The following is a 24,611-nucleotide window of genomic DNA, read 5'->3' as shown; positions in this document are numbered from 1 at the left end:
CCTCATCTGTAATGACTAGCTAACCGCCACCATGACAAACTTCAAAGTCAGTGATATCAATCTGAATTCAATAGTGTGGAACTGGATATAGCTGATGAATAAGTATGAATCTTACCCTGATGGTCCATGCACGCACTTCATCTAGGCCTGCAGTGAAAAAGTATTCTAGTTGGAGTGCTGCAAACCCAGCCTTAATGATCTTTGGCAAAGCGCTGAAATAAAATGAAACAAATTCACTCAACATATAAGTTGATTGTGCCAGAGATTGGTATAGAGCTAAAATCATTCATTTCAAGCAGAAAATGTTAAAGATATTAGTAAATGACCATTTATCTTTCTAATGCACTTGAAGAGGTCAGAAAGCATATAACTATTTCTAAAAAACCCTTTAAAAACTGAATCTAATTGTATTAGTCTGAATATATAATTTTGAATTGTTTACGATAAAAAAAGAAAAATTTGATCTACACATTCTATGCTAATTCCTCCAATATTAATTATTTCCAGGATGTGGGTCATAAAAGCAAAATTATTTGCTTGAAATCCAATGTTTAAATAATATATTACGGTTACTCAGAAAAAATTCAGGCAACTGATTCACCCTTTCCCCTCCCCCACTGAACATGACGAAAGAGTTTTGGCGATCATTCCTTCTCAAAAATATACATAACTAATACCTATGTTATAATTAAAACACTGTATGGAGATGACAGATGACAGTTAAAAACTTAATTTAAAATAAATCTTTTCACTCTGTCTCATGGTAAAGAAAGGAGAAGATTCCCTCTTTATAATGGTAATTACTCTGTCATTTATTATTCTATCAGCGCAAGCAATTAAATTACTGCAAGGAAATAGTTGATAATAAAGTGTAGGGAAAATGAATGCTAAATTAACCTTTGTGTCATGTTCGCTTCCAGATACTTCTGTTTCTCCTCAGCACTCAATTCTTGCAACCTGAGTTCCAAGGCCCCACTAAAAGGAATGACCAAGGCACCTGGGTCATACCTGTCCACCCACTCTTTAATTTTTATCAACCTGTAGACAAAAAAGGGCACAACATTATCTTGTAGTGCATGCATGACTGTACCACATTCATTATTATCAAGTAGCACATACATATTCATAAGAATTGCACGGTTTTATGATGCCATCTTTTTGTGTATAGCTTTCCAAGGTCAAGGCATTAACAGGCAGCAATTGCTTCAGGTATACACCATAGTATTTTACTGTAATCTAGTTTTACTTTAGCATATTATCTATAGAAAGTATTATACAAATATTTTAAAAGTTTTAAAAGTTACACTAAATGTGTTATAATACCTGTGGCCCCTAAAAACCTCAATTTTATGATTTATTTTTCTTACTTTACAAAGCAAAATTTTGAAAAACAGAAACAAAGTTCCATTTGTACAGAAATCAGACCTGAAAGTACCAGGGAATTTTGAAGAGTCTTTGACAAATAATCTGTTCTACCCAGATATCTATATGCTTGGTTTAGCTCCTTCTTAGACGGATAAGTTTATATTTGTATCGGTTTTGAGGGGAGTTTTTGCTAATCAAAGCAAACATGTCCAGAAATAAAGATTTAGAAATCTGGTTGACTATGTACACACTGCTCTTATAAACCTTTCTTTTGTAAGATCATGACTAATAGAACTGCAGAGGAAGTAAATTCTTTTGAATTGAAAAGGGTTTGAAAAGCCAAATCAGTTAAGAAATTGATACCAAGTGTTACTTAAAAAGATGACTTGATTTTTTTTTTCTCCCAAAGCATGGGGTATTCTGACAAATCAGTAGTTAAAATAGAAATGAAATAAGTGTAGTATTTTAATCATGTTCCGGTCCTATCACTTTGTTAGCTTTTATTCTTGGGCAGGTTACTGAACCTTTCTAAGCCTCAGTTTCCTCATCTATGAAAATGGAGATAATAATAGTACATATTATATTGTAATATTGTAATGGACCTAAAAAAGTAATGTCTGGCATACAGCAAACAAATATTAACAGTAATTACTATTATTAATTTTCACTCTCTGAAAATCATGGTATGTATGCCTAAAATTCTGGAATAGAGTTTAGTATAGAATTGAACCTAGATTTCAAAGAAATTTATATTAATGTATATTATGCATAGTTCCACTAGTCTACCATATTTAGACCAAGGGTTTAATAGCTACTATGGCAAAAAAGCAACAAACTGTGGTAGCATCCTTTAAGTAATCAATGTTAATGTCACTTTAGGTGAAAAGAAACATAAGATTTGACCACAAATTCATTAACACCCACCTATCAAAGAAAATGGCAGAGAATCAGTTATTAGAAACAATTTAGGATGGGATACAACATTGAAAAATTCACAATAAATTGTACATGTCTGTTATACAAGGATAATCTACAGTTTATTTATTTAATATGATATCTGTTATCAGTGGCTTTTGCTCTTCATAATTTTTCTTTCCTTTTTGGTCCTATCCTTAAAAAAATGAAAAAAAGAGTAAAAAAAAAAAGGCCAACCCAATAAATAGATAAATAAAGATTTGGTTTAGTGTCCTTTAAAATAGGAAATCCAAACCAGATATTTTCTTATCCAAAATTATGAAGAACAGGTTAAGGAAAAAGGGAAAATTTCAACAGATACTTCTGACTGTAATAACATTAGGAGATTTTAAGTTACTTCATAGACTTATACTAGTCAAACAAAACTACATTAAAATGGAACATACGTTTATTTTACATCAGATACAATCAAGTATGCAATTTAAAAAAGATCACATACCCAAAATATATAGATTCAATACAAGTAAAATAAAACAAGCCCATGTGAAATGATAATATAAAAATATCATATACATTTTTATTTTATAAATATGGTCAACATAACTAATAAAACAAAAACTGTTACAAAACAACAAGATAAGAAATAATTATTTTGGCTAAAACATCAATTCAGAATAACAATAGTTCTACCCTGTCATTTTAACAGCCTTTCCTGCAGAGTCCTCAGAGGGATTATTTGCATTCCTCAGGTGTTCTATTGTACAATTCAGATGAATAAAGACTTACAAATCATTCCTCTACCGCCAATGTGAGACTTTGATCTGGTGAATACACCATTGTACCTTAACTATAATTGGCAAAAAACCTGACAGTGTAGAGCATCACAAGCTTAATAACAAAGGAGAATATCTCAAAGTGTTGACAGATGATCTTCATAATGCAGAAGCAGAGCTGGTACATTTTAGCAATAAATGAGCACTGAGGTCTAAAGGTCTCTAAAGTGACTGACATCAGACCTGCTATAGCCTCACTAAAAGAAAAAGGTACCGGAGCACTCTCCGTAAAGTGAGTTAGGTTCTTTGCCTGCAAGCTTCACTTTTGTGACTTTCACTGCCATAGAAAACACAGGGAAGATGAAAAGTGAGTTAGGTTCTTTGGCTGTCTGTTTTACTTTTGTTACTTTTACTATCAAACAAAAGTGACAAATGTCCCAAAGTGATTTTTAATTACATATTTGGAACAAATTATGGGTAATTTAAAAAATATAACTCAATTTCAAGATTACTGACTAAAATACATATAATATAACTATTAGGTCTGACGGTTACAAAAAGTGTGATAATGAGGCCAAGATCACAAGTTTGAACCCCATTGGGACCAGTTACCTTTTGCAGAAAAATGTCTATTCTATTACTACAAACCATACCCCAAACTATAGTTAGTCATCTCAAAAATGTGTGCTATTGGCACATGAGGGATATGGAAAAATCAAAGTTGAGCTCAGTTTCACTACTAGAAAAAAAGTTTCAAGTATATTCTATTAAAGTGACTGAATTATAATCTCCATAATCAAACATTAGCAAATGTCTAAAGAAAACTATGCAATTGTTAGTGAAATGATGATGATAATATTGTCATAGAGTATCAAATTATGAATGGAAAAGAAACAGTAAAGACAATACACTCCCAAAGAGGTCAATTGTAAGGACTTTTCATAGTACGTATTCATTTTATAAATTTATATGAACAGATTATTGCAAGGGGATCCAGCCTTCTCTTAAGAAGCCAGAGTCACACTGATTTCCCCAAAGTCTTAAGAGCAAACAATGGAAAGAGGAACTACCATTAGTTGTATTTTTTTCCCTAGTAATGAAGCAAGAGGACAAAGCAGGGACAGTTTTAAGACTAACAGGTTGATGCTTCGAGATACACTAGTTGTGATCTGTTAGATTCTTTGGCAGAATGAGATCTTTAGTATTAACTGAGTAATAGATATCAAAAATATTGTCTCAAATTTACCTTTGGTTTTATAATCTGACTTTCCTACCCAGCTTTAAACTTATAGGTTCTGTAATTTGATTTTCCTAGGATTAGTTTACATTGTCTTTCTCTCCCCAGATACTAATTTTATTTGTAAAAATTCTATCTGTTTCTCTTTCAAATTTTACCTGCTCTCTTTCTGGGTAACATTTTACTCTTGTTTAATGACTTCTCAGTCCCTTTCAGTCTTTTACACAGATTAATTTAAAAGTTCCTCTAGGACTGCTCTAATTACTTCTAGTTTGGCAGGTACAACTCTGCCCCTACCATGGGCCATCTGCTAACCTTTCACAACAGCTGGTTCCTGTATATGTGCTGTGTTGTTTTTGGGTATGTGGCCATTTGGCAGCAGCAGCTATATTGCAAGGAAGTCTGTGGTGCCCTGGATTGTTGAGATGTATCTACAAGGGAGTTTTATGGTGATTTCTTCTAAGGAAAGGTGTATGAAGGGTCTTGGGCTCTGGATCATTTTAAAGCTTAGTGCTTTGACACTAGGTTATTGGCAATGTAAATTAAGGCCCCCTTCCCCTTACAGTACGGTCCCAGTCTCTAATTTTCTGAGATTAACAGCTTCCTCCCTTATTCAGAAGGGGTGGGAGTAGGGGCATTTTTCTAGTATCTGATCACAGAAAGGATGGCTTTTCTAGGTTTACTGAACAAGCTTTGTTCCAGACAGCATGGGGTCTGTGCCTTGACTCTTACTCCTTCCTATATGGACATGAAGACCTCTAAGCCACACATAAACTCACTTTCCCTGAAGGTCATACACTGTTGGTTCACTCTTTACTGTCACTGAGTCTTCTTTGTTTTGGGCCTCTAGAGAATCCTTTTTCTTGCTTTCAGTATTGCTGTGGGTTCTAAAAATACCACAGCATCATCAATATCACTCTTCTCTGGTTATTTCTAAGGTGTTTCTGCACAATAGAAACAAGAAGAAATTTCCTTGTGTTGGTGAAGTCTACCATCTTAATTCAAAGTTCTCCATATTAGAGTTAAATCCTTCATTTTACTGTGTTCTAATACAATAGCTTTCAGCATTTTTTGACCATTACCCACAGGGAAATTAATTTTATACCTGACTCAAACATATGGTGCACAGACATTTTCATACACATATCAAAACTGATAGTTTCACAAAGCAATACTTACCTTTAGAATGGGGAAAAAAGTAATTCCAATGGTACTGTTTGATATTTTGCATAAAACTAAATTTTTGCAACTTAAGCCCTGAAATAGTTTTCTCTAATATACTTTAATAAGATCTTTTAATTTATTGTTATACTTCATGTCAATCTAGCCATTCAATTACCCTCAGCTACTCAAATTTTGATCATATTTTCTAAAAATCCTTTAAAGATGGTTCAATCCAGCACTAAAGCCAAGTTACATTATCATTTATGATATCTTTATTGAACATTAGAACTCTCTCAAATCTGCTTATTCTACTTTTCAACATCAAAGTATACTTAAAATCTTTGAAGTTGTTACATATGGTAACATTAGGTTCTTATACACACCTTATATAGTTTTGTGTGTGAATCTAGGTCTTGACTTAAAAAAATATTAGTAGTGATATCTTGCTTCTGACTAACTGTTGGCAAGAACCACATGTCAATATAGGGGTCCTTGGGTTATGACACAGCTCTGTTCCTATGACAGTGATATAATCCGAATTTTGGTCTAAGTCGAAACACACCCTAGCCTAAGTCACTTACCTATCCTACCACAGTTGTAAAATCATAATCTGGAACAAAAAAAACACAACTAAGCCACAGAATAAGGAAAAGAACATAAATATAGGAGTCATGATAAAGGCTAAAAATCACCAAACAAAATAGAAACAGAACACTTGCATTTTTACAGTAGCAATAGAAACAGAACACTTGCATTTTTACAGTCCAAAATGGTGTAGGTAAGCGTACTGGGGAATGCCAACTCCCTCACTCATAAGCCCCATTACTGCATATTCTTCCATTGTGCACAACCAAACTAGTTTGCCCACGTAGTCCGTAAGTTCGATGCTACTGTTGTAAGCCGAAATACTCACGTCTCAATTTTTTAAAGTTTTTATGAAAGTGTCGTACACTCAAAATATTGAGACTATTGTAACCTGAGGACACCCCGTACTCAGAAAATGATGCAACTTACAAGGAGGATCCATAAAGCTGGTTTATTCAGTGACTCGACATCATTCAGCCAATGTTATTAAGGACCTAACCTTTACTAAGTTAATTCCTATCATGTTGTTCAAGGTATGGATGTACCATAAATCCAGGGGGCACTGATAAATACTGAGGTCATTTCTAGTCCCTTCCTTTGCTAGAAATGAGGTTTACTCTCATTTGTACTAAAATTGTTCAGTGCCCCAAAGAATGACTTTAAGATATCACATTCCTCTTTTCCAATTTCCATACATGATCATTGTAAGTTAATGTCAATTTACAGAGTTCTGAAACAAAACAAAACAGAAAACACCAAAAAAAAGAGAGAAAGGCTTATGGAAGGTAAGGTTATCTTCTTAAAGATGACATAAACATTATTTAATCAATCCAGTATCTTATAAATGGGAATAAATAATACTGCAAACCTGCACTGAAAGTAATAGCACAAACAACATACAAACTGAAATATATGCAATAATACTTACCCAAAGTAAAAACATTAGCTTTAGAAAATTTAAAATGCCCAACTCTTAAAAATTCATTGTTTGAATACAGTTATTAGAATGGGTTTATTAAAGAAGTTGGAGGAGAAAGGAGAAATAAGAAATACCAAAAATGTAATTCTAGTATAATTGCTTAGTGTCTGGAAATCTAATCCCTCTTCTAAAAGAGATCCCCATCTTTGATGTTATAATAAACTTCAAATTTCAGCATTCTTGTCCGACTTCACAGAGTTATATAGAAAGAATAACAATTACAACTCTGCTCCTCAAAATGTGGTCACATCACTTGGATGCTAGTTAGAAAAGTAGAATCTCATAATCTTCATTTTAATAAGATCTCCAGGTATTTCTTATGCATGTTAAACTTTCAGAAACATTGAACTAATAAAGGACTTTGAAAACTTACAGGATGAAAATGGCTAAGATAACTTTGAAGACCAATTGTTAACTAAGCAGATGCTGACTACCTATCCCACTGATAGGAGAGGAGTGAGAATAATAGAAAAATTCCTGCTTACATCTCCAAGCTCAAAAGAGAGAAGAGGAAAAAGTCACAAGGATTTCAGGAAGTATAAGAAAATTGTTTGCTCTGAATTCCCTGTAATATCAAAGACAATTCACAGTAAAAATAATTAATTTAGACAGAATTAGTATGATCACCAGTTTCTTACTTTATAAGACATAATTATCCCTCTCTCATTCTAATAAGCCCAAATACCCAGAAAAACATCTGCAGTAAGTTAGCTTTGGAGCCTAGATTCAAATTATAAGAAGTGATTCCAGCAGAGAGGACTTTCGTGAAATCTGAATTCATAACAAATGAAAGGAATGTTACCACAAATTATTTCCTAGGAGGGCCTCACAGAACCATTGTCTGGAAAACCCCATTAATTTTGCAGTCACTATAATAAAATGGCATTTGTATATATACATAAATATATACCTATGTATATATAAAAAATCCTAGAGAAATGGGCATTCCTTTTGCAGCAAATAAATAAAAACTAAGTTTCAGGCTTTCTGTTTCAAGGATAAACATCAAGCCTTCTGACTCTAGTGGTAACTGGGTTATAAGGAAACTGAAATGATAGGTGTTATGACAAGCAGAAAACCTTAAAAGCAAATTAGAAAAATTAGAATATATTTATCCTAACACTTTGGGCTCACCATGACTCCAGATTTAACTCTATATGCCTCAGAGATAATGCAAAGATAATACATGCAATTAATCTATATAACATGTAACAACTATATGGAAATATTTTCTATGTTCAACAAAAAGGCCTCCTTAAAAAATGTCTTGCAATGAACAAACTGGAGGAAACATCAGGATGAGTCCTGATTAGTTTGAGTAAATCATAGTAATCTCATTCTCCAGCTGGCAGTGGGTTTGAGCATGGGCATATGAACCAGTTCTGATCAATGGGGCAAGAGGGGAAGCCTAGGAAAAGAATCTAAAAGGTCACCTTCGGCTTTTAAAAAGAGAAAAGAGGGCCTAATGGGTGGTGGTACAGTGGATAGAGTCTCGATCTGGGATACTAAGGTCCCAGGTCAGAAACCCGGAGGTCGCGGGCTTAGCACAGGTTCACCAGCTTGAGCACAGGGTTGTTGGCTTGAGTGTAGGATCAAGATGATCCCACGGTTGCTGGCTTGAGCAAGGGGTCACTGGCTTGGCCAGAGCTCCCCCGTCAAGGCACGTATGAGAAGCAATCAGTGAACAACTGACGCAACTATGAGTTAATGCTTCTCATCTCTTCCTTCCTGTCTCTCTCGCTTAAAAATGAGAGAGAGAGAGAGAGAGAGAGGGAAAAGAGGGTCTCTGTTGTCCACCATGGCTGGATTTTACCCTGACATTCAAGCAGGTATTTTGTGACCTAAAGAGTGGAAGTGGGGAAAGATGAGAAAAACCCTTTCTTGGTAACGTCACAGGACACTGAATTAACCAATGGTGGAGACAAACTACTGTGAATCTTGTTATTATGTACTGGGATCGTCATTATTTGTAGCTGAAAGCATTCTGATGATCCTCATTTAAGTATAGGACTGCAGCTCCTCTTAACTGGTTTAACTCCAATTTATTCTTTAAGAAACCAGTTCCTGCAATGCTTTCCCTGAGCTTCCATATGAACAGATGCTATTAGGACACTATAACCTGTACTATAAATTACTCATTTTCTTGTTTATCTTCTATCATTACACAATAAAAGTAAAAACTTCTTGAGGTCAGCAACTTATCTTTGTTCCCTGATATATCCACAGAACTCTTCTCAGTACAGCGCCTGGCACATAACGGATGATCAAACATCGTCTGAATGAGTAAGAAGGTGGAAAGAGCTTTAGCTAATAATTAATTGAGGGACCACAAGACAGTTATTTAAGGTCTCTTTGCTTTAATTTACTCACTGTGATAACCTAATGAGTAGTTTTCAACTTGATCTGGGTTCCCTAAAGACAATAAAAAGATAAGGTGCCAGGAGGAGAAAAGAGAGTGAGAGCAAGGGAGGAAGAAAGAGGCAGGCTCTGAGCCCTCCACTCCTGCATTTCAACCAGAGCTGTACCTTTCAGATAGGCTGGAGTTTTGCATCAGATTTCATCGAAAGAAAGAGTTCTGTTGTTTTTAACAACTTTAAAGTTTAATGATTGAATGATCCTTTTTAGATGGCAAATTCTATCATTTTATGGTATATGCCAGAAATTGAACAAATACAAGTGCTAAAATCTTTGGGCACTTCAGATATTTACTTAAATGCTATTTTTAAGCGTATTTTTTTTGTTTATTTTTATTTTTCAATTACAGTTGAAATATGGTTCCTTATATTCCAATTGCTTCATCTATTCTACTGCTAATTCCCTATTAAATTATTCTTCATTACAGTTACTGTATCCTTCATTTCTGACCGTTTTTTTTTTATGGTTTCCATGTTCTTGTTTATGCTGTTTTGAACTCTGCTTCTAATAGACTGCTTGTCTCATTTTGTTTAGTTCTTCTGGAGTTCTGTTCTGTTCTTTTATTTGGGACATGTTTGTCTTCTCATTTGACTGCTTCCCTTGTTTGTTTCTATGTATTAGGTAGAGCTGCACCATCTCCTGTGCTTATATAGTAGTGTTCTGTAGGGTCCAGTGGCACAGCCTCCCCAATCACCCAAGCTGAGTTCTCTAGGTGCAGCACCCCTGTGTGGGCTGTGTATACCCTTCTGCTGTAGTTGAGCCTTGACTGCTGTTGGCACATCAATGGGAGGGATTTACCCCCCAGGCCAGTGGGCTGGAAGAACTGACTGCGACCACTGACCACTGTGGAGAATCCACTGTGCAGGAACCTACCCCATGAAACAAGACTTACTTTAGCAGGACTCTGGTGCCTGCTGAGTCTGCCCCTTGAGTGTGTTGTTTGTGGAGGTGGTTAGGGGGTGGTGTTTCAATGTGGTCTGAGGCTGTCCACTGGGTGTGCTGGCTCTGGGACCCCTGAGAGCTGCAAGCCAAGGTCAGCCCCTGCCTGTGTTCTGCTGAGGGCCACCCAGCTTGAGTTACAAAGAGACCTGAAGATAGCTGCTACTTGTGCTGGGCTTGGAGGTACCCAGGAGGGGCCAAGCTGAGAAACAAGGTGGCTGTTGGTGGTGTCAGGTGTGGGGCCACTTAATGAGAGCTATAGAGCATGCTGAGGCCAGATGCTGCTTTATTGGGATATTTTAGTTAAGTCTGAAGCATGAACCAAGACAGGCCATTTGTATGGAAAAGCCACTGGAAACAGCTTGGGTGAGCAGCAATGTTGAGTGGGGTGGGGTCTCGGAATCACCTGAGCAGGAGGAACAATGCTAGCCAGGATGATGGAAACTCAGATATGGCACCTGCCTGCTAGCTTTGTGTGGGGAGGGCTCACCAAAGGAATAATGGCCTCTGCCAGCACTTCTGTCTAGGAGAAAGCCGTTCCCCCAAGCCCTTGTCCTGATGCTGGACACTTCAGTTCCTCCCAGGATGTCTCTGGTGCCTTTCAAGTTGCTGTTCCAGTGCTGGAGCTCAGAAGAAGTGAGTCTGAGTAAGTTCATTCTGAGGTCCATTTAAGAGAAACTGCTTGGGGCTCCAGCAGCCCTTGGTTTCTCTCAGCCTCAATCCCCACTGGTTTTTACAGCCAGAAGATATGGGGACTTCTCTTCCCAGTACTGGAACCCTGGGTTGGGGGACCTGGTGTGGGGCTGGAACCCCTCACTTCTCAGGAGAGCCTTCTGCTGCCAAAATATCCCTTCTGACTTTGATCAGCCACATGTGGGTGTGGGACAAGCCTGTATCTCTCTGACTTGATGTGGCTTCTTCTTTATGTTCTTAGTTGCAGGACTTCCATTCAGCTAGCTTTCAGGCAGTTCTGAATGATGGTTGTTCTGTAGTTTAGTTGTAATTTGATTTTTCATGGGATAATGTGAGTACCACATTTACCTATGCCTCCATCTTAACCAGAAGCTCCTTATTTCTTACTATATTTTTTAAAAAGGCTCTCCCTTCCCATTTTTGTCACTCTCTAGTCCCTCACCTTGACTTATGTTTTAGCACTTATAATCTTAATATTAACTGTCTTCCTCTCAGCACTGGTGAACTTACTTTACCCAGCTATTGAGGCAAAGAACTTTTTGAACATTTTGTTCCCCTCAGTATCTCCAGCACCACTTAAAATAGTGCCTAGCACACACAGATGCTCAGTGAATGTTGGGTGTTTCAATGAATAGGAATGAATTGACAGTTAATCTAAAAAAATAATTAGGTAAGTGGACACTCTGAAGTACATACATATGATTCTTATAGACCCTAGCTACCTGTCTTTTCTGCCAGAGCCAACTTTTAGACATTAGTAGGCTATAGTTGATTTGACCAATGGAGATATGCATGTTTATTAGCTAGAATGGTGAAGTGAAAAATCATACCAACAGAACATGGAAGAAGCATACCTAATTCAAGTACTGTTATACAAACAAAATTCAAAATATAGTGGGGTTATTTTGATTCACAAGTTAAATCAGTGGCTTGAACTACTTGTAATTCAAGTTTGAACATCAAGGTTCATTGTGAATATACCAAAATGAGCAACTCAAATGTTAAGATGTTCCCTGGATTTCAGGCTTATTACCTCTTCAAGGTTACTAAGTTGTGATTTGTGTTCATACTAAGTGACTCCAAGCTGGGTACATTTTTGATGCTTTACACTAGTGTTTCTCAAAATACAGTTCTGGAATACCTGTGAATCCAGGACTCTACAGGAAAACCTAGATTTATAATCTCTTGAAGTGGGATTTCCATCCAATCTTTACAACACATCACATTCTCTGCCACTTCTTTGCAATTTTATATTCTAGTCTTAAACATTAAATATAAAAATATTCTGTAATTAAAGTTGTCATGAGGCATGAAACCAATATTTACAGCTTGAGACTATAAAACTCTGTCAGCTGCAAAAATACTTCTCAACTATGTTATGATCCTATAAGTACTTTTGGCCATGAACCTCAAGGATAAAATATCTTTCCTTCCACTTTCATGCAAAGAGAAAGATATCAGGTTGACATACTCTATAATCAAAACATAAACTTAAGAGAGAGTGACATATCTTGATTTAATTATCACAAATTGAAATTCCACATCCAGATTCCTTATGAAGGTGAAGAAAGTCAAAAGACTACCCTATGATATCTTGAGAGAGTGAGGAGATGCTTGGAATAAGAGTGAGTATATATATGGGGGGGAGGAAGAGAGAGGGCAATGGGGGGAACATGTGTCACAGTGGCAATGTGTCAAGAAACACAGTACCATAAACATGATAAAAACTTCAGTATTGAGCCTTTTTGAGACTGGCCTAAATTTATGAAGGGCTTATAAATGATAAGAACTAAACTAAGTTTATGAATATGTTTGACAAAAGAAGTGTAGTTGTACATGAAAACTACAAAGCATCATTGACAGCAATTAAAGACAGTAAGTAGAAAAACACATGTATTCTTGAAGACTTACTATTGTGAAGATGGCAATATTTCCCAAATTGATCAACAGTCAATGCTATCTATTTGTATAATGCTATCTGCTGCCTTTTGTGTAGAAATTGACAAGCCCACCCTAAAATTCATATAAAAATGAAAAATCCCCCAAATACCAAAACAAACTTGAAAAAAAACAAAAGGATTCCCCTTTTTCTAGTGCAAACTACTATAAAACTATAGTAATCAAGACTATGTAGCACCGGCATAACGCTAGACAAACAGATCAGTGGAACACAATTGAGAGTTCAAAAATAAACCCAATACATCTACAATCAATTTTTAATTATAGAGAAAAGCCATAAAATTTACCATCTTAACTTTATTTTATTTTTTTAGACTTTATTTATTCATTTTAGAGGGAAGGGAGGGAGGGAGGGAGGGAGGGAGGGAGGGAGGGAGGGAGGGAGAGGGAGGGGGGAGGAGAAGGAGCATCAACTCCCACCCCACATGCTCCTTGACCGGGCAAACCCACAGTTTCAAACCGGTGACCTCAGCATTCCAGGTTGAGGCTTCATCGACTGCGCCACCACAGGTCAGGCTTAACTGTTTTCAAATGTGTAGTTCAGTAACATTAACCATATTCACACTATTGTGTAATGAATCTTCAGAACTTTTTCATCTTACAAGCTTAAAATTTTATATTCATTGAACACCTACCTGTTTCCACCCCAGCCCCAGCCCCTCATTCTACTTTCTGTTTCTATAAGTTTTAACTACTTTAGGACACTTTTTATAAGTAGAGTTATATAGCTTTTGTCTTTTTGTGATTGGTTTATTTCACTTAGCATAATATCCTAAAGGTTCATTCATGTTGTAACATATGATAGGATTTCTTTCCTTCTTAAGGCTGAATAATATTCCATTGGATGTATATATTACATTTTATTTATCCATTCATTCATTGATGGATATTTGTGTTGTTTCACCTGTTGACTATTGTGAACAATACTGTAATGAACATGGGTATGCAGATATCTCTTCAAGATTCTGGGGTTCTTTTGTTTTGTTTTTAAATTCAGTGAGGGGGGAGGCAGAGACAGTCTCCCGTATGTACCCTGACTGGGACTCACCCAGCAAGCCTACTAGAGGACAATGCTCTGCCCATCTGGGGTGGTGCTTCACTGCTCAGCAACTGAGCTCTTCTTAGCACCTGAGGTAGAGGCCATGGAGCCAACCCCAGCACCGAAAGCCAACTCACTCAAACTGAGCCATGGCTGCAGGAGGGGGAGAGAGAGAGAGAAGCAGAGGGGTAAGGGTGGGAAAACAGATGGACACATCTCCTGTGTAACCTGACCAGGAAACAAACCTAGGACTCCCATATTCCAGGTTGATGCTCTACCACTGAGTCAACAAGCCAAAACATATATGGTAATTCTTTTTTTAATTCTAAAGGAAACCTCCATACTGTTTCTCATAGTGAGTACACCATTTCCCCCCCCATGAACACTGTACTAGGGTTCCAATTTTTACATATCTTTGTAAACAATTGTTATTTTCTTTTTATATTGGCCTTTTAAGGGATGTAAAATGATTCATAGCTCATGTTTTTTCTTTTTCTTTTTTTTAGTGCAAAAGAGACAAGATTGGAGAGAGGTTAGAAACATCAACTCACAGTTATGGCACTTTAGTTGTTTATGGATTGCTTCTCATGTGTCTTGACCAGGGGGCGGGGCTCCAGACAAACCAGTGACCCCTTCCTCAAGCCAGAAACCATGGGATCATTTCAGCGACTCCGTTTCCAAGCCAGCAACAACTTTTGGGTTTTGAACCTGGGACCTCAGTGTTCCAGGTTGATGCTCTATCCCCTGTGACATCCCTGGTCAGGCCATAGCTCATGATTTTGATTTGCCTTTCTCTAATAATTAGTGATGTTGAGCATCGTTTCATATGTTTGTTGGCTACTTGTGTATCTTCTTTGGAGAAATGTTTATTCAAGTCCCTTACCCATTTTTAAAAATTGGATAATTTGGTTTTTTGGTTATTGAGTTTATGTTATCATTAATAAATTTTTTACAAGGATTCCAACACAAATGAGAGAAAGAATAATCAAGAAATGGTGCTTAGCCTGACCAGGTGGTGGTGTAGTGGATACAGCATCAACCTGGAATGATGAGGACCTAGGTTTGAAACCCCGAGGTCGCCAGCTTGAGCATGGGATCAGAGACGTGACCCCATGGTCACTGGCTTGAGCCCAAAGGTTGCTGGCTTGAAGCCCAAGGTCGCCGGCTTGAGCAACAAGTCACTGGCTCGGCTGGAGCCCCTTGTTCAAGTCACATATGGGAAAACAATCAATGAATAACTAAGGTGCCACAGCTATGAGTTGATGCTTCTCATTTCTCTCCCTTCCTGTCTGCCTGTCCCTATCTGATCTACCTCTCTCTCTCTCTCTCGCTTAAAAAAAGAAGAAAAAGCAGGTGTTTAGACAATTGGATATCATAACAAAAATTAAAATGAGCTAAAGACCTAAATATAGTTGTTAAAATTATAAAACTATTAGAAGGAAAGAGGTGAACATCTTCATGACCTTGGATTGGGCAAGTTTTTTAGAAATAATACCTAAAGCACAAACAACCAAATCAATTAGACTTTATTAAAACTAAAAATTTTGTTCACCAAAGAAACTACCAAGAAAGTGAAATAATAATCTACAGAATAGAAATAAAAATATTTGGAAATCACCTATCTGATAAGGGTCCAGGAGCCAGAATATATTAAAAAACTCAATAATAACTACAATTTACAACTCAATTATAAAAATACAAAAGCCTAACTTAAAATAGGCAAGGAACTTGAACAGATATTTCTCCCAGGAAGATATACACAAATAGCTAACAAACATGTGAAAAGATGCTCAATTATCACTAATGATTAGTGAAATGTAAATATGTAGTAAGTGGTATACTCATATAAAGCAATGTAATTATTCATAAAAATAAAAAAAGTACAGATGACTTTCCAACAATACAGGTTAGAACTATGTGAGTTGAATTATACACTGATATTTTTGTGTGTGTGAGTCAGTGCGAGAAAGAGAGACAGATAGGAAGGAAGAGAGATGAGAAGCATCACCTCATAGTTGAGGCACTTCAGTTGTTCATTGATTATTTCTCATATGTGTCTTGACAGGGGGTTTGGTGGAGGACTTCAGCAGAGCCAGTAACCTTTGGCTCAAGCCAGCAACCCCAGGCTTCAAGCTAGAAACCATGGGATCATGTCGATGATCCCACACTCAAGCAAGTGACCCTGTGCTCAAGCAGGCAACATTGGAGTTTTGAACCTGGGACTACAGTGTCTCAGGTCAACGTTCTATCCACTGTGTCACCACTGGCATAAGCAGATTAAAAAAAAACCCAACACTGTAGATGCATTCTCTCTTCCTTGTGATTTTCTTAATAACATTTTATTTTTAATAATATTTTTTTTCTAACTTACTATAAGAATACAATATGTAAAACATAACAAGATATGTAGATATGTGTTAATTGACTTTTTATGTTATCTGTAAGGCTTCTGGTCAACAGTTTTAGGGAATCATAGGTTATACACAGATTTTCAACAGCACGGGATCAGTGCCCCTACACCCTGCCTTGTTCAAAGGTCAACTGTACTGACACATGTGACAACATGGATGAACCTTGAAAACATTATACTAAGTAAAAAGCCATATACAGAAAGCCACTTATTGTAAGATTCAATTTATATAAAATGTCCTCAATAGACAACCCCAAAGAGATAGAAAGTAGATTAGTGGTGGCCAGGAACTAGGTGGAGGAAGCAAAGGGGAATGACTATTAATGCGTACTGGGGTACTGGGTTTCTTTTTTGAGGTGATGAGTATGTTCTCGAATTTCTGGTGATGATGGCAGGACATTATGAATATACTGAAACCCACTGAAATTGTGTGCTGTCAGACCTCAGTGTGTCAGTAGGTTCTTGGAATATTTCTTTATACAAGAAAAAGGATAATTGGGAGATATGTGGAAGTAGAATCACATCACCAAAATTTGTGGTTGGTTTCTTAGCTTACAGTTTGTCTTAGCAAGCAATAATAAACCAGAGTCCGTTATGTTACTGAAAAAACATTGTATGCAAAATTAACTTTTAAAATACAAAAGTTAATTCATTTTAATAAGAGGAATCCTATAACTAAAGGACTCCCATAGGTGATACTTTTGCAAAGGGAGGTAGTATAGAATATAGTTACTTAGAACTGGGGCCAGACAGAGCAGAGATCCCAGTCATATCAGAAAGCTTTTCTAAGGTCTCAGTTTTCTCACCTATGTGGAGATAATAAGAGCCATCTATTTCAGAGGGTTGTTGTGAAGATTCAATGAGAAAGTGCACATAAAATGCTTAGCATGTATCTGATGCAAGGTAAGTACTCAACATACAGGGTGTGGCAAATGTAGGATTACAGTTGTAAGTGTATGAAACACCATTTTTTGTATTATTATTTATTGTTGTATTATTTTCCATATGTAAAATTGTAAACCTACTTTTGATACATCCTGTATATTAGTTATTATTATTTATAAAGTGAATTATGGCTTTTTCTTTTTTGTTTTTTAGAGAGAGAGAAGCATCAACTCATAGTTGCTTCATTTTAGTTGTTCACTGACTGCTTCTCGTACATGCCCTGACTCAAGAGAAGCCAGTGACACTTTGCTCAAGCCAGAGACCTTGGGCTTCAAGTCAATGACCCTGGGATCGTACTGATGATCCTCTGCTCAAGCCAGTGACCCTGGGGATTTGAACCTAGGTCCTCAGTGACCCAGGTCAATGCTTTATCCACTGTGCCACCACCTGATCAGGCCAGACTATAATTTCTTAAACAGAATTGTGTTTGTTTATCTGCAATCTGGCTATTCATCAGATTTATTCTGAAAAGGCATGTCTAAGTATTATTAACCACTTAAAATTTATTTAAGGCATTTCTTTATTTTCCTCCTTAAACTGTTCTGTCTGTATAGAAAAATGGCAAGTTTTCCTACTCATTAAAATCACTGCTCAAAGATATTCTCACAGTTTGTAAGAAGGAGCAAAACATTATTTAGGCTGCAGATATTACATATGAAATATATTTGAGATAAACCACGAGAAAGCATATTTGCCTTTGCTATAATTTCTCGGTATTACTCAGAGCAGTCAGTCTAGGAACCACTTGTTACTTGGCTCTGGGTATAAACAGCAGCTTCTTACAACCTGTTCCCTGGACATACCGGGACAGACAAAACTGATGAAATATTTACTCCTATGCTGCCATTCCCATTTCAAAGGGTTTTTTTCTCTACCACCCTGACACATTGCCTGCTACATTTATCTACTGTTTTAAATAAATTCATTTGAAAAGTCTATTCATTTTCTTAATGATGATTTTTGATGACTAGAAGTTATTCATAATAATGAAGCCCATTTTTTTTCTTTTATCATTAGTGCTCTTTGTTTCTCATTCAAGAAACCTTTGCTTATCCCAAGTTGTGAAGATACTCTCTCCTGTGTTTCAATGAAGGACTGTGGACTGAAAAAATGGCGGAGTGAACAGGTTTAAAGCAAATCAGAATGCCCTGCAGATGAAAAGAAGCTACAGAGTCAAGGATGATAAGCTAAGAGAACGCTATGTAACTTAAAAACGAAGTGATAAGGTTTTAGCCTTGATTGATAAGGAGTCTAATTGTAGAGGAAAGAATGAATAAGGGTCAGATTCAGAAGAAAAAAGATGGAATTTAGTGATAAAGTAACTATGGTGTATGAAAGAAGACTGGTAAAAGGATTTGAAGAACTTAAACCTATAAGATTCAAAGAGTGCTAGTAATATTAACAAAGATAGGATAATCTGAAAGTAGATTCCACTATGGATGCAGTATAGGGAAAAATAAGAAATTTAGTTTTAGACCTATTAAATCTCATAACAATAATGGAATAATCAAATAGAATTTTCTTGTTGACAGTCAGGAATAAAGAAATTTGAAAAAGGCTAAGAGGTAAAAGTAAGATGGTAGATTTGTGACTCATTAGCAGGGAGCAGTGCTTCTCAAAGTAACATCCATGCACCAGCAGCACAAGCAGCACCTAGAAACTTGCTGGACATGACAGTTCTCAGCCCCAACCTAGACCTGCTGAATCCCACACTGGTGGTGGGGTCATCTGTGTTTTAAGAAACCTTCCAGATGAGTTCAATGCATGCTCAAGTTTGAGAAAAACAGAACACAGGTTAGAGTTGAAAGCATTAAGCACAGAGAGGGCAAGTGAAAAAAATTAACACTCAATTACTGATCCCTAGGGAAGAGTCATGGCAGACAGAAAATCAGTAAAGAGATTACAAATGAAAGACTAATATACCTGCTACCCCAAGGTCATGCTGAAGAGAATGTCATCAAGTTTCTAAGTAGTTTATTCTGAAAGGGCAGAGACAGAAAAACATAAACAGGTACACAGAATGGAGTGTTCTTTCATCCTTTTTTTTTACCTTTCCCTCTCCTCCTCCCCACGGGGGTAATATTGTTTGGAGGAAAAATATTACTCAGGATATATACTGTTCACAAAAATTAGGGGATATTTCAAAATGAATATGAAGCGATAAAATATCCCCTAATTTTTGTAAGCAGTATATTTTCCATATTAGTTTTTCTTTTTTGTTTTCTTTTGTTCTTTTTCTTATACTAGTTTTTTTTTTAAAACAAGAGAAATCTGCAAAATTAATAAAAATACTACCATACAACCACATTTCTTTTAAAAGGAGAGATTGACAGGCTTATTACATAGGTAATTTCATGTAATACTTATCCCATTTTTCCGAAAAGAAAGTAGAGAATGGGCTACAGTGTAAAAGGCAAGCAGGGTCAAAATAAGTTGTTCTAAAGACTGAAGAAATAACAGCATGCTTGCACGCCGATGGGAAACATGTACCAGGGAAGGAAAAATTGATAACTATTGCACTGATGAATGGGAACGTGGAATCACGTGCACAACTGAAAGGCAGTCTTTGGTTATGTGCATAGACCTGGGATCAGTAAACCACTACATAGTTTTGTATGGCCCACAGGTGAGATGGTTTTTACATGAAAGTATAAGTGAATCATTTTGATTTTCAGTAAACTGGTATGAGGGTTAGTATGAGCATTACAGGATCTTCTTGGATCCTTTCCTTTCTGAGGAGACCTGCTTTTCTACACAATGTCCCAAATAAAATTTTGAGCAAAGCTTCCACTTGAAGACGCTTCTAACTTGGCAGATTTTTACATTTTAAATTCTAAAAAAAAAAAAAAAAAAAAAAAAAAAAAGGAAGACTATTTTTGACAGTGAAATTATATATGAAATTCAAATTTCAGTGTCCGTAATAAAATTTGCTTGGCACATGTTATGCCCACGTGTCTACATACTGTCTATGGATGCCTTTGACATATAACAGCAAGGGTGAGTAGCTACAAGGGAGACTGTGGTCCTCAGAGCTGAAAATATCTACTATCTAACTCATCCATTATAGACAACATCCACCGACCCCTGGCATAGAGTCCATCTCTCTGTGCTCTAAATCAGTGGCTTTCAACCTTCTTACACTTAAGGACTAGAGAAAACAGGAGAATTATTTCAGGACTGCTAAGGCAGAAATCACCCTGAGCACAAGTGAATTCAACTAAGATCATTGGGTCTATAATCCTCATACATCAGAGTGGTTAACTCTTTCATGAACTGGCACCAGACCACCAACCAACAATGTTCTAAATCTTAGATGAATCTAAACAGAATACACTGACTTCAAATGAAATAGATGCTTCTATTAATGAAGACTAAAAGTCACTGCTAAGGAATAAATTCAACTGATTTCATCCAGTCAGTTATTCAATCAATCAACAATATTTACTGAGTGCAGTGCCAAAATGAACGAAACAGGCATGGTTATTATTCTCATGGAATTTAAATTCTTATGAAACAGAAAGATAAACAAGTGAGATTATATAGCTTGTGGTAAGTGCTCTGAAGCAAATATACATGATGCTGTGAACAAAAAAGGTAGTCTGGGGATTATTCTGGACAGGACAGTCAGAGAAGGTGTTTCTGAGGAGGTCACAGAAGCCTACCATGGTGAAGGGAAAAGGTGTGGTAAAAAGCAGGAGCAAATAATTAAATGTTCTTAGATTTCTGCAGACACAGAATCAAGCAGTGATGGAGAAATTTATACATTCTGAAAAGCACATTCATGGAACACTCTACCTGATGAATATTCCAATGGTATTTTTATTACAAGGTACACACAGTGTAATTATATAATGGGTTCAAATGGTTTGGGAACAAAATACAAATTAAAAAAAACAAAAAAAACAAAAAACACTGTATAATTACTTAATTACCCGAGAGTTAGGAATGGTCCCAGAAACCCATTTCTGCTTATCAGGTATATACAGCAACAGTCTTTTTTTTTTTTTTAATGGGAGAGAAACATTCTACACAATGTAAGTTTCACAGGCTACTAACAAATACAAACGTCAAAATATAAATGGCGGGCATTTCTTAATTGCTTAAAACAAAATTAGGCTTTTCCTACATTTCTACTCTATAAAAATAGAATAAATAAGTATTTTAAAAGACCATAAAAGAATAAACAATACTAGAAATCATAGAATGGTCTTCAGTTGTGATTCATACATATAGTTAATGCAGAATAACATACTAGTTGAAGCCTAACAAATGATAAGCTATGAACTTTGGGAAAGAGTGTCATTTGGTTCTTAATTCTAAATTTCTTACTTGGCACAGACCAACATAACTATTTAAAACACGACATGTACATTTTGTGGATTGGCTATGCAGTTTTTCCATGTTAAAAGAATTAATTTTTTCATTTTCTTGATTTGCAGGCAAAAATGAACAACTTTCCACTCAAAATTTTAGTAGGTTAACAGAGTACAAAATAAAATGTCCAGTAATCTTTTAGACATTAATAAAATTATGCAATCTAGTTTATTTCCCCTTATAAAAATGATAAAACATGATTTTCAACCATTTGAAAAGCTAGGCACAGGTCTATCGAAACATAAGGTACATTCAATGTAATGATTCATAGTGTCTCTAATAGAAAGATCCAGCAGTTCTCAATCGAGACCTTTATTCTTTCTCTGAATAAATGATGCCTGAAATTTTTATTCTTGTTCTAATGGAATTTCAATGGCCTTCACTGCAAATCTACTGGAAATTTTTGCATATTAAGTGGAAAAAATTAAATGATGTTAACCACATTTTAATGTGATTAAGGCTGACAGGGTCATTATTTCTGCTAATCACTCGGTTTAAAAAGCTCAAACAAAACTTTATAACAGACAAGGTTTTTAATTTTCCATATTTCTTGTAGAAATTAAAAAAAACTGTAGAAGAAAAAGAAAGGAAAAAACATACTACAGTCCTTGACAAAAACCAACGAGTAGTTCTTACAATTTGCAGATGGGTTTCATTATACTTAATCTGGTGATGTAAAAACAAAAATGCAAAACAATCTTACACTGCACATGCTCCTCTAGTTTCTTTTCTTTTAAACACGAAGAGGGTAAGAAAATGTGCTTTGTAGAATTTTGAGTTCTGTGTTTCCTATTTGCTGCTAAATGGAAACAAATACATTTTTTTCTTTAGATCTTACAGCAAACTAAAAACAGAATTAATGCATAATACTGCCTCAAACAATTCTTCAACGTTCTATTTTTTTTAAGATTACGGTAATCTGAGCCATGCAACTACAAATATTTCAAATATATTAATGTAAACTAAAAATCTTCACTGATAAAAATCTCCAAGAAGAGTGATGCTAATTGCTATTAGAAGAACAGAAATTCTAATAATTAGCAGTACTTATGGGATAATTTGTCTTTCTTTTTTTCTGAAATAAAATTTAGCTTGTTCATTGGCCATTTACACTTGAAACTTAACAGTAAATTAATTGCTTCAGATTGCAGGTATATTTGATGTAATTTTGGTACTCTAATTGCAAAGAATTGTTTTTTAAAAAAGTAAAACAATATAATATTCTTGACGCAAATATGAGTAGGAGCCTAATCAAAAAGAAAAGCTAATGTCTTCTCTAGTTTTTTGAGCATTTCAGTATTTTCCATAAAGAAAAACAGTTAAGTTAGGTATATAACCCATACAACTATATAAAGATGAATGAAGTACCTTTTAGTCGGCTGTCAGCTGCTTAACCAATAATGGTTGTTGAAAATCTTTATCTTTCAGCAACTAAAATGGTAATTTCTAAAACTGTTTTGAGGACTGTAATTCATTTTGACATATGAAGGTAGTAATATGACTATTCCTAATCCAGTAGTTACAATTTTTACAGAAACACAATTAATTAGCTTTCAGAAAGATAAGACAAGCAAATAATTTTTGAAGAGATATGCATCTGAAGTTCAGTCTAATTAATATTGATTCACCCCAATCTAGTAACTTAAACCAAATTCAGTGACTAAAAATGAAACATTTCAAACATAAAAAAAATCAGGCAAATATTTTTGCATTGTAGTTTTCTAAAGCTTCATGAAACTATGACCACTGCAAATAATAGTCAAACTAACAGTAAGCTACAGGTGCAGGTACCTTTATCCCCAAAAACCCACAATCATCCTTTTCATGGTAAATTACTCCAATTGCATGCAAATAAATAAGTGAATTTACCTCAATGATCACAATCTAAGCAGCTAAGAAAAGCAGAGCACCTGGCCATAAACAAGTTCTTTGAAATACAATTTAGTACTAAAGTTTGAAAAATTACTGTTCCTCTTTCATATTAAAAATAATAGCTAAACTACTTTTCACAATGCTCAGCCTTTTGTGAAGAAAAAGAAATAAGAATCTGTAGATTAAATAAATATAAAAAATTCAATATTAATGCTGCACCGTAGCCATAATCTTTTATGCCAACAGGAAGAATTAATATTATTAAACTTTAAAAAAATTTCAGTGTGATGCTATGTACTGGTGCCTCAACTAATAACCCTCCAGAATTTCTGTGCTCATCTAAAAAGAGTCCCCGCTGAATGTTCTAATGCATTTTATTGTGAATCTTCAGCAAATAAAACTTCATGTATGAGCTCATGATGTGCTTTGCTGCCAGAAAGTCACAGACTCTGTGGGAAGCTCTTTATCTTCCCAGCAGTCAGTTCTCTGAGAACATCAGGGCAGCTACTGTAGTTACCTGTAGATTACTTGTATTTTCTCACATCTGTGTCCAGCAATCTAAACCATGATGATAAAGGGTCATTAGGTTTTGAGTGAGGAAGGGGATGGACTAGACAATTTGCTCTGATAAGCTCCTTGTTGAGAGCTTCAGTTTAGAATGTGAAATGTCGGATATGTACAGTTTTACACTAAAAGGAAAAAATAATTTCACTTTTCAGCACTTACAATTAAAAATGATGCAGTTCCTGCCTCACTATAGTCTATTGATTCACATTGTACTTGGGAGATTCATAATTAAAGGTATTTAAGAGAAATAATTTTCTGCTTGTAAAATGGATGTCTATGCTCTATTAGCCACAAAGAATTCAGGTACAATTACTAAGATAACTGCTGTTTGGAGCACAGCAAAGCAATTTCCCACAGTGGGACTTACAGTTCAATTTACC

The 24,611-nt window shown here is 35.7% G+C and overlaps 1 protein-coding gene across 1 annotated transcript in view; it reads right to left on the bottom strand.

Annotated features, from left to right (window-relative positions):
* The window catches only part of OLA1 (Obg like ATPase 1), a 196,264-nt gene that overhangs the window by 6,107 nt on the left and 165,546 nt on the right, over positions 1-24,611 (bottom strand). Inside the window, exons 8-9 of the mRNA XM_066232462.1 lie at positions 898-1,038; positions 116-212 (exon numbers count right to left, since the gene is read on the bottom strand). Coding sequence (XP_066088559.1) covers positions 116-212; positions 898-1,038 — 238 coding nt within the window. The remainder of the gene's footprint in view (positions 1-115; positions 213-897; positions 1,039-24,611) is intronic.

The sequence above is a fragment of the Saccopteryx bilineata genome, chromosome 5 (assembly GCF_036850765.1).
Source record: "Saccopteryx bilineata isolate mSacBil1 chromosome 5, mSacBil1_pri_phased_curated, whole genome shotgun sequence".
In the NCBI taxonomy this organism is placed as follows: domain Eukaryota; kingdom Metazoa; phylum Chordata; class Mammalia; order Chiroptera; family Emballonuridae; genus Saccopteryx; species Saccopteryx bilineata.
Note: the sequence above shows the minus strand (reverse complement) of the source record. Positions and strands in the feature narration are given on the sequence as shown.